Source organism: Engraulis encrasicolus, chromosome 10, assembly GCF_034702125.1.
Source record: "Engraulis encrasicolus isolate BLACKSEA-1 chromosome 10, IST_EnEncr_1.0, whole genome shotgun sequence".
Classification (NCBI taxonomy): domain Eukaryota; kingdom Metazoa; phylum Chordata; class Actinopteri; order Clupeiformes; family Engraulidae; genus Engraulis; species Engraulis encrasicolus.
Window position 1 is genome coordinate 7,524,045 of NC_085866.1, and position 10,000 is coordinate 7,534,044.

Genomic DNA, 10,000 nt, shown 5'->3' on the forward strand with positions numbered 1-10,000 from the left:
CTCCCTCCACTGTCAGCCTCTAGCCAGCAAGGCCACTGACAACCCCCCCCCCATCCCCCACCACCATATCTGCGACTGAACATTCCACCTGCACTACTATACTTGTGACTGAACTTTCAACCTGCACTAACTCAAAACATGCACACACACACACACACACACACACACACACACACACACACACACACACACACACACACACACACACACACACACACACAAGCACACTGCACTTTCTGCACTAAACCCAAACATACACACACTGACACACACACACACACACACACACACAGACACACGAACACACACACACAAGACGCACACCGCACCTTCTACCTGCACTAAACACATACACACACACACACGCACACTCACACACACACACACACACACACACACACACACACACACACACACACACACACACACACACACACACACTGCTGCTGGTGTACTTGACAGACCTTTTTAATATTTATTTTTCTTCAAAATGCTACTATTACCATGTCAGAACGCTATAAAGGACTTTTTTTAGGAAAAAGCACAAGCACAACAAATACCTCTTACCAGTTTTTGCCGACTGCTTGCACACAATTTGCAAAATTTGGCTCATAGAGTCAAAACTCTACACACAAGCCAATTACTCTCAACACTTGGAGATAAACCCTTCACATATATGGCAACATGAAGCTCTGCTATAAAAGCATAAACATTGCCATAAAAACCTTACAATATTTTGTCAAAACCTCACTTTCATGTCAAAAGACACACAAAAGCACCAAATGAGAAAACAAATTAGATCATCTTTAAAACAGTTGTCTGCTTTATACTAAACACAGCAGTCTTTCTTTTTGGAGCAGTCTATTCAGTCTCACAGAATGTACATTTTCTCAAGAGCCCAAAATTCAATACTGTACATTACAAAACTGCACCTTAGAGTACAGGACATTAAACCAAAGCAAAATATATCTCAAACAGTGCATCACTCTAAATACAACAGTGTGTAGGTGAGTTTATGTACCTTTTTTGTGTATTGGTTATATTCACAAATTTTCAAACATCTAAATATGATATAAATATGGGGTTACGTCAACATGCTGTAATGACAATCATAGTCAATATAGGCTACTTTGTTTGGCTATGAGGTATGAGGTATGAGGTATTCACAGAATACAATACATTTCCACAGACACACTATGCAGCTGACATCTACATGACATCATCAAAATTATATCATGTTCAGTCAGTTTGCTCAAGTGCTTGCTTGGTAGTGTTCTGAAAATGACACTATTTCTACAAACTATCATGTTCACATTACCTAACATGTGATGATGAAGACAAAAGGCTACTCTTGGCGGCATGTATCAGGCTAGGTTTTACAGTACGTGAGTCAGTCAATGCCATACTACATATTCTACACTTTAGTACCATTGTGCTATTCGCCTTGTTTAGCATACAAGCAATCAAAGTAAAACAAATAAATGCAAAATAAAACAAATGCAATGTAATATAAAGCATGCAACTTTGTAACATGGAAGAATAGTGTTCAATTTTGAAAGCATGTGTTTTATTGTCTGTGTCTAAATCTTGTCATACATCAGTGTGTTTTGTTTTTTTAACAGATGTGTTTTCACAATGACACTCTGAGATTTTACTTTTGAACAAAGTGTCTTGTGTATGAAATTGTGTGTAGACAGCTGGAGTCTGTGTGTTGCGTAAAGGAGCAAGTGCCTTGCTAAACTGGTATGAAAGTGTAATGCTTGACTTTTGTTTAAAGTCAAGCAATAAGTGTTTAAGTTATGCACCAACAACTTAGCGATATGCTACTTTGGTTTAAGCATCTGCCTATAGTGTTTAAGCAGTAGGCAAAAACTGTAATGTATGTCCTCTACAAGTCTTCTGTTGTCCAGTCTTGCACTTTAAATGTCTGTATGAGCACTGTCTATGTCCATACTGTCTTAAGTCCATGTATAAGTACTGTCTATGTCTATACTGTCTATGTCCTTACCTAGATTAGTCTATGTCTGTATGGGAAAGCAAGAAATGTAATTTCAAATTCTTTTTATGACCAGTGCATGTAAAGAAATTGACAATAAAACCTACTTGAAGTGTGACACCATCATCTTCGAAGGAAAAGGAAACAAACAAAAAACAAAACAAAAAAAAGGAAACAAAACTCCCTTACTAATGCTTCCTTGACCATATTCTCTCTCTCTCTCTCTCTCTCTCTCTGTCTCTGTCTCTGTCTCTCTCTCTCTGTATATCTGCTTGTCAATCCCACGTCTAGCCATCTGACTGCATCTTTCCTTTTCTCAGCATCCCTCTCTCATTTTGTCCTTTTTCTAACGCCTACATCATTTCCTATATCTCTCACACAACTTGTCTGTATCCCTCTCTTTTTCCTATACCTCTCACACAACTTGTCTATATCCCTCTCTTTTTTCCTATATCTCTCACACAGCTTGTCTATATCCCTCTCTTTTCCCCTCTCTTTATCCCTTATTCCTGTCTATATCCCTCTCTTTTTCCAACTTTCTAGCTGATTTATGTGACTTCTGTGTTCCTTCCCTGAAGGCTCTAGCGTTCCTTCTGAAAGTTCCTTAGGTGTGTGTGTGTGTGTGTGTGTGTGTGTGTGTGTGTGTGTGTGTGTGTGTGTGTGTGTGTGTGTGTGTGTGTGTGTTTTTGTGTGTGTGTTTTTGTGTGTGTGTGTGTGTGTGTGTGTGTGTGTGTGTGTGTGTGTGTGTGCGTGTGCACATGCTTGCGTGTGTGCGAGCATGCATTTGAGTAACCTGGTGCTGGTATGTGTGTGTGTGTGTGTGTGTGTGTGTGTGTGTGTGTGTGTGTGTGTGTGTGTGTGTGTGTGTGTGTGTGTGTGTGTGTGTGCGTGTGTGTGTGTGTGTGTGCGTGTGTGTGTGTGTGTGTGAGAGTATCCTGGTGCTGGTGTGGGCCTCTGGCTCTGGGCATGACTTCATTACTGCAGTCATGTCGTTTTAATCTCATTACCCCCACTTTGCACCTGCGCTCCCTCCCTCCCTCTCTCCCTCCCTCCATCTCTCTCTCCCTCCCTCCCTCACTCCCTCCCTCCCTCCCTGAGGTCACCATTAGATTATTGGCCTTTTCCTGCCACATCAGTCTGTGGTGTTTTTGTTTTTGTTGAATGTAATGAGTGTGCTGTTTTATGGGTGTAGGTATGGGGCGCCGTTTGTAAAGCTGACTGTGCTGAAAATTTCAGCAACATTTTGTCACATTTAGCTGAAATTCCATCAACATTTTGTCACATTTAGCTTAAAACAGTGTTTTTAAAACGGTGTGAATTTTTCAGACTCCCCTTTTTGCACATTTAGAACAATGAATGTTAAATCTAAATAATGTATCTAAATGTTAAATATAAATCTAAATAATATATAAAAATGTTCAATCTAAATGTCAAATCTAAATAATAAATCTAAATCTAAATGTAAAATATAAATCTTAAATCTAAATATTAAATCTAAATATTGCATCTAAATGTTAAATCTAAATATTAAATCTAAATCTAAATGTTAAATCTAAATGTTAAATCTAAATGTTAAATCTAAATTTTATATCTAAATGTTAAATCTAAATCTAAATAATATATCTAAATGTTAAATCTAAATGTCAAATCTAAATAATAAATCTAAATCTAAATGTTAAATATAAACCTAAATCTAAATGTGGAATTTAAATCTAAATGTTAAATCTAAACCTGAATGTTAAATCTAAATGTTAAATCTAAATGTCAAATCTAAATGTTAAATATAAATATTTAGATTTAGATTTAGCATTTAGATTTAACATTTAGATTAAACATTTTTGTGTTTGTAACTTAACTTATCTAAATGTTAAATCTAAATGTTAAATCTAAATCTAAATATTTAGATTTAGATTTAACATTTAGGTTTAGATGTAACATTTAGATTTAACATTTAGATTTAGATTTCACATTTAGATTTAAGTTTATATTCAACATTTAGATTTATTATTTAGATTTGACATTTAGATTTAACATTTAGATATAGGCCTATTATTTAGATTTAGAGATTCAACATTTAGATATAACATTTAGATTTAACATTTAGGTATAACATTTAGATTTATCATTTAGATTTAGATTTAACATTTAGATTAAACATTTAGATTTAATATTTAGATTTAACATTTAGATTTAGATTTAACATTTAGATTTAAGATTTATATTAAATATTTAGATTTAGATTTATTATTTAGATTTGACATTTAGATTTAACATTTTTATATATTATTTAGATTTAGATTTAACATTTAGATACATTATTTAGATTTAACATTTATTGTTCTAAATGTGTAAAAAGGGGAGTCTGAAAAATTCACACCATTTTTATAACACTGTTTTATGCTAAATGTGACAAAATGTTGCTGAAATTTTCAGCACAGTCAGCTTTACAAACGGCGCCCCATATGTAGGTTAGTGATGGGCAACTGGAGGCCTGGGGGCCACATGCTGTTGGCTCGTGTCCTCAATACGGCCCTTACATAAAACATAACTGAAAAAAAAATTATGACAAGGATTTTTTTAATCACTACAGAATTAATCCATTGTAATTAATTATACTGATGGCTGATAGAGAACACTCCCAAACACCACCCTTCCAAACAACATTGGCAGTAGAGATCAACCAACTGCACCTCAAACTCTGAGTTGCAGTCCGATCCTCGATCATGTGGCACTCAAATGGTGGCGATGGGAAAATGTGGCCCTCCTTATCATGAGAGTTGCCCATCCCTTGTGTGTGTGTGTGTGTGTGTGTGTGTGTGTGTGTGTGTGTGTGTGTGTGTGTGTGTGTGTGTGTGTGTGTGTGTGTGTGTGTGTGTGTGTGTGTGTGTGTGTGTGTGTGTGCCTAGTTAGTTTATATTCCTCCACAACCTCCAAACTGGATCCCTTTCCAAAGATGTGGATCCCTTTTCGAGCTTTAGAGACCTTCAGATAGTCCAGCAGATCTTTTCCACGTTTTGAAATGTTTGCAAGACTACTTCTACCTACTTAGGGGTGCACCAATACCAATACTGGTATCAGTATCGGCCCAGATACTCACTCCTTATACTCGTACTCGTACTTGTCAAACTTTATCCGATACCAGGCACCGATACTGCTAATTACACATCTCATCACGTACTGTTGACCTGAAAGCCGCATGAGAAAAAAAGCCCCGCCTTATAAATTTACAAACATTTAAATCTTTCAATCTCTTATTGACAAGAAACATCTGCCACCTTGACTAGGTCCCCTGGAAAAATAAAGATTTCATGTTGTGAATGTAATTTCTAAAGTTCCTTAGCCGAAAAAGATATACTTTTAAAGGACCAGTTCAGTCAATTTCAATATGCAGTTGTATTGCTCACGCTACCCTTGACTTGTCAGTACCCGGTGATGCCACATTTTTCGACTAAGCCCTTTCCAAGATATGCGCTATTCTAATGGGGGCAGCGTGTGTTTACATTTTTAAAAAAATAACATAGGCCTACTCCAAATATTTTCCCTAAAGGTAACGCTGTTTGCTAGTTGTCTGCTGATGTTGTATAACCTTTCGGATGTTTTTGAGAATAAATAAAAATGTTTTTTTGAAATGTAAACAAAGTGCTGCCCCCATTACAATGACCAAGATCTCAGAAAAGGCTGAAGAAGAAAAAAAAACCCTCAGGTACTGACAAGTCCAGGGTAGTGTGAGCATTATAACTGCATGTTGAAATTGACTGAACTGGTCCTTTAACGCCCCACCAAAAATTCTGCGGGATAAACACTGTACCCCTATCCTATCTTCTTCTCTCTGTGTTGGCCAGTATTGCTGTAAATGTGCTGTGTGACCTGTTCATCTCTGCAGCTATGCACAACAGCTGCTCTCAAAAAAGCCAAACGCTGTATCACCCAAGTCTGTGATAATGTCTGTTGTCAAGTCTGCTATAATGAAATTAGATTTCTGTGGTTGCTGTTCTTTTGAAAATAAACCGCACTTGTCTTCGCTAAAATGAACGGATCTAGCATCCCAATATTAGATTAGCTTCCACTGTCTTGTCATTGTGTGGACAGGCAGAACTCATACAATGATATCTTTTATAGTCTTGCAGGACATTTTAAGGACAACTTGACCGCTATAAAACTCTGATACTTGGGAAATTGAAACAAGTTCCCAAGTTTCCCACACATTTGTTTTACTTTGGTCTCGACTTGAAGAGGAACTTTTCACTGATTCTTTAGGATGCTGCCAATTGAAACAATACATGGAATTTCTTTGCTCTATTGTTCCCTTCGTTGTATTGTGATGTGCTATTAGATATCATCCTCTCTCTCTCTCTCTCTCTCTCTCTCTCTCTCTCTCTCTCTCTCTCTCTCTCTCTCTCTCTCTCCGTCTCCCTCTCCCTGTCCTCTCTCACCCCCTGTTTCTCTTTCTGTTTCTCGTTTTCACTCTTTGCTCTCCGTCTCTTCCACTCAGTTCTCAGGCAGCGTAAACAAGGTCTCTTCTCTTGATGTCTCAAGGTCTTCAAACAAGGTCTCTTCTCAGGATGTCCCACTGGCTGTTGATTTTTGGTGTTCTAACCACATTCTCTTCTGTCCCGCTTTTTTTTCTTTTTCTCTTTCATTTTCCTTCTTTCTCTCTTTTTTCTCAATCTCTCCTTCCTTCTCCTTCCTTCTCTCCATATCCTCTCCATATCCTCTCCATATTCTCTCTCTATCTCTGTCTCTCTCTCTCTGCCTCTCTCTCTGTTTGTCTCTCTCACTGTCTCTCTCTCTCTCTCTCTCTCTCTCTCTCTCTCTCTCTCTCTCTCTCTCTCTCTCTCTCTCTCTCTCTCTCTCTCTCTCTCTCTCTCTCTCTTTCTCTCTCTCTCTCCCTCTCTCATCAGGCCTGTGTGAGTGTAACCCAGCTTCCTGCTCATCACCATGGCTTCCTGCTCTTCCCTGGTCGCGCTTTCTCACTCTGTCTCTCTGTGTGTATCTCCCTCTCTCTCCATAGGCCTGCGTGAGAGTAACTATCGTCACCATGCCTTCCTGCTCTTCCCTGGTCGCGCTTCTGTGCGCCGCCCACTTGGCGCTCCTCTGCCACGGCCTGCCCTTCGAGCAGAGAGGATTCTGGGACTTCGGCATGGACGGCGACGGCGGAGACATGATGATGATGATGAGGGACGAAGAGGAGGGCTCGGCCATGGAGGAGCTGCCGTCTCCCCCCGTCGGCCCCACCACCTGCCCCTTCGGCTGCCAGTGTCGCCTGCGGGTCGTGCAGTGCTCCGACCTGGGTAAGATGGGGCTACTTATGGGTCAATAATGCAGTGCTCTGACCTGGGTAAGATGGGCTACTTATGGGTCAATAATGCAGTGCTCCGACCTCGTTTTGAGTCAATAATGCAGTGCTCCGACCTCGTTTTGAGTCAATAATGCAGTGCTCCGACCTCGTTTTGAGTCAATAGTGCAGTGCTTCGACCTCGTTTTGAGTCAATAGTGCAGTGCTCCGACCTCGTTTTCAGTCAATAATGCAGTGCTTCGACCTGGGTAAGGGGGTTACTACTTATGGGTCAATAATGCAGTGCTGGGTAAGATGGGGCTACTTATGGGTCAATAATGCAGTGCTCCGACCTGGGTAAGAGGAGGCTTTGTATGGGTCAATAATGCAGTGCTGGGTAAGAGGGTTACTACTTATGGGTCAATAATGCAGTGCTCTGTCCTGGGTAAGAGGAGGCTACGTATGGGTCAATAATGCAGTGCTCTGACCTCGTTTTGAGTCAATAATGCAGTGCTCCGACCTGGGTAAGAGGAGGCTACTTATGGGTCAATAATTTAGTGCTCTGACCTCGTTTTGAGTCAATAATGCAGTGCTCCGACCTGGGTAAGAGGAGGCTACTTATGGGTCAATAATGCAGTGCTGGGTAAGAGGGTTACTACTTATGGGTCAATAATGGAGTGCTGGGTAAGAGGGTTACTACTTATGGGTCAATTATGCAGTACTCTGACCTGGGTAAGAGGGTGCCACTCATACTGTGTGTGACTGAATGTGTGTCTGCTGTTTGAAAAAGAAAACAAAAACATAAACCCTGGGAAAGAGGGGCTGTTACTTATACTGTGTGTGTGTGTGTGTGTGTGTGTGTGTGTGTGTGTGTGTGTGTGTGTGTGTGTGTGTGTGTGTGTGTGTGTGTGTGTGCGTGTGCGTGTCTGTGTTTGGGTTCACGTGTGTTTACTTGTGTCAGTGTGTGTTTGTATTCGTGTGAGAGTGTGTCTTAGATTATTTGAGTGTGGGTATGCACAGTACGCGTGCATACACACAAAAACACACAGTGTGTTTTCCTGTGTGCGTGCATGTTTGTGTTGTTGTGTGAGAGAGAGTGTCTTACTGCGCGGTCACACCGCCAGCGTTGAACGCGTGGAAAGATGCAGAAGTAATTGACTTTGTATGGGAGAGCAGGCGGCAGAAGCGTTAAAAGCCGCAAAGCGTGTCTAGAGTCAAAAACGTCAAAAGCCGAGGGCGTCAAAAGTTGAACTTCATGTTAAAATATGTAATGAGCTCGGCGGCAGCAGGCGTCAGCCAATGGAATGTTCACATTTTTCCAAACACGAGCGTCGGTTGGTCGAGATTCCTGGCCGAATGCTTCAGGTTGAATCGTTGCCGCGTTCAATACCCCTGACCAGTGCTTTCCAGGCAGGAGTCAGCAGCGCTGTGGCTCTTTCAACGCCGGCGGTGTGACCGAGGCATTAGATTATTTATGCTTGTGTCTGTTTCTGTGTGTATGTTTATGTTTGCGTGTGATAGTATAAAAGAGAGAGGACAGGAGAGATGAACTGATACACGGTATGAACACATTTGAGGGTGCCTGCATGTGTTTACACGAATAAGTAAACAGAAAATAAAGTCCGCAAAACCGTGCTCCCTTTTCTCTTACGTATTTAATGTGACCTTTCGGGCTGCCTGAAACGTCACATTAAAGTAAGACATAGGTACGGGAGCTTGGTGTTGCCGAATTTATTTTCTGTTTTCATGTGACTTTTGCTAGTCCTGCACCCAATCTTTTTGGGATGGATGTGTGCATTTTTTTCCCTCTCTTAGTTACACTTTTATACGAATAAGAGCCAGAGGCATTTTGAGTGACCAAACCAAAAAGAACAAAGTGATGAAATGGATGGCAGACAGGAAGGAAAGGAGAGGAGAGATGAAAGGAAGAAAGAGGAGAAAATAAGTAGGAGGAAATGAAGATGCGTGAACCACTGAATAAATGAATACATTGCCGTGTTGAGCCAGCCTCACTAATGCGCGATATCCGGCACCATGTGGTGTGAAAGTGTGAGCAGACTGTGTGTGTTGTGTCACGTGTGTGTGTGTGTGTGTGTGTGTGTGTGTGTGTGTGTGTGTGTGTGTGTGTGTGTGTGTGTGTGTGTGTGTGTGTGTGTGTGTGTGTGTGTATGTGTGTGTGTGTGTGTGTGTGTGTATGTCTGTGTGTGTGTGTGTGTGTGTGTGTCTGTGTGTGTGTGTCTGTGTTTGTGTGTCTGTGTACGCGTGCGTGCATGTGTGTCCGAGCATGAACGTTGCGTGTAAGTGTGTACATACAGTATTTGTGTGTTTATGCAAGTATGTGTGTGTGTGTGTGTGTGAGTGTGTCTCTCTGTGTGTGTGTGTGTGTGTGTGTGTGTGTGTGTGTGTGTGTGTGTGTGTGTGTGTGTGTGTGTGTGTGTGTGTGTGTGTGTGTGTGTGTGTGGATATGTGTGTGTGTGAGTCCGAGCATGCACATTGGTACAAGTGCCTGTGTGTGTAAGTGTGTTTGTGCATGTTTGTGTGTTTATGCTAGTGTTTATGCTGTGTGTTTGTGTGTGTGCATGTCTTTGTTAGTGTACACACATTTTGTTATCTCCCAGAGATATGACTTTTCTGGGATTTACCCAGAGTGCAATGGGGTGATACAGCCTCATTAAGCCCCTCTGCATGATCTTTCCATGACAACCCAGAGCGGTGTCTGGTTTTGGTGT

General features: G+C 40.8%; 1 protein-coding gene across 1 annotated transcript in view; it reads left to right on the top strand.

The window, feature by feature from the left end:
* The window catches only part of bgnb (biglycan b), a 68,697-nt gene that overhangs the window by 31,701 nt on the left and 26,996 nt on the right, over positions 1-10,000 (top strand). Inside the window, exon 2 of the mRNA XM_063207975.1 lies at positions 7,008-7,287. Within this exon, the coding sequence (XP_063064045.1) occupies positions 7,035-7,287 (253 nt within the window). The 5' untranslated portion in view covers positions 7,008-7,034. The remainder of the gene's footprint in view (positions 1-7,007; positions 7,288-10,000) is intronic.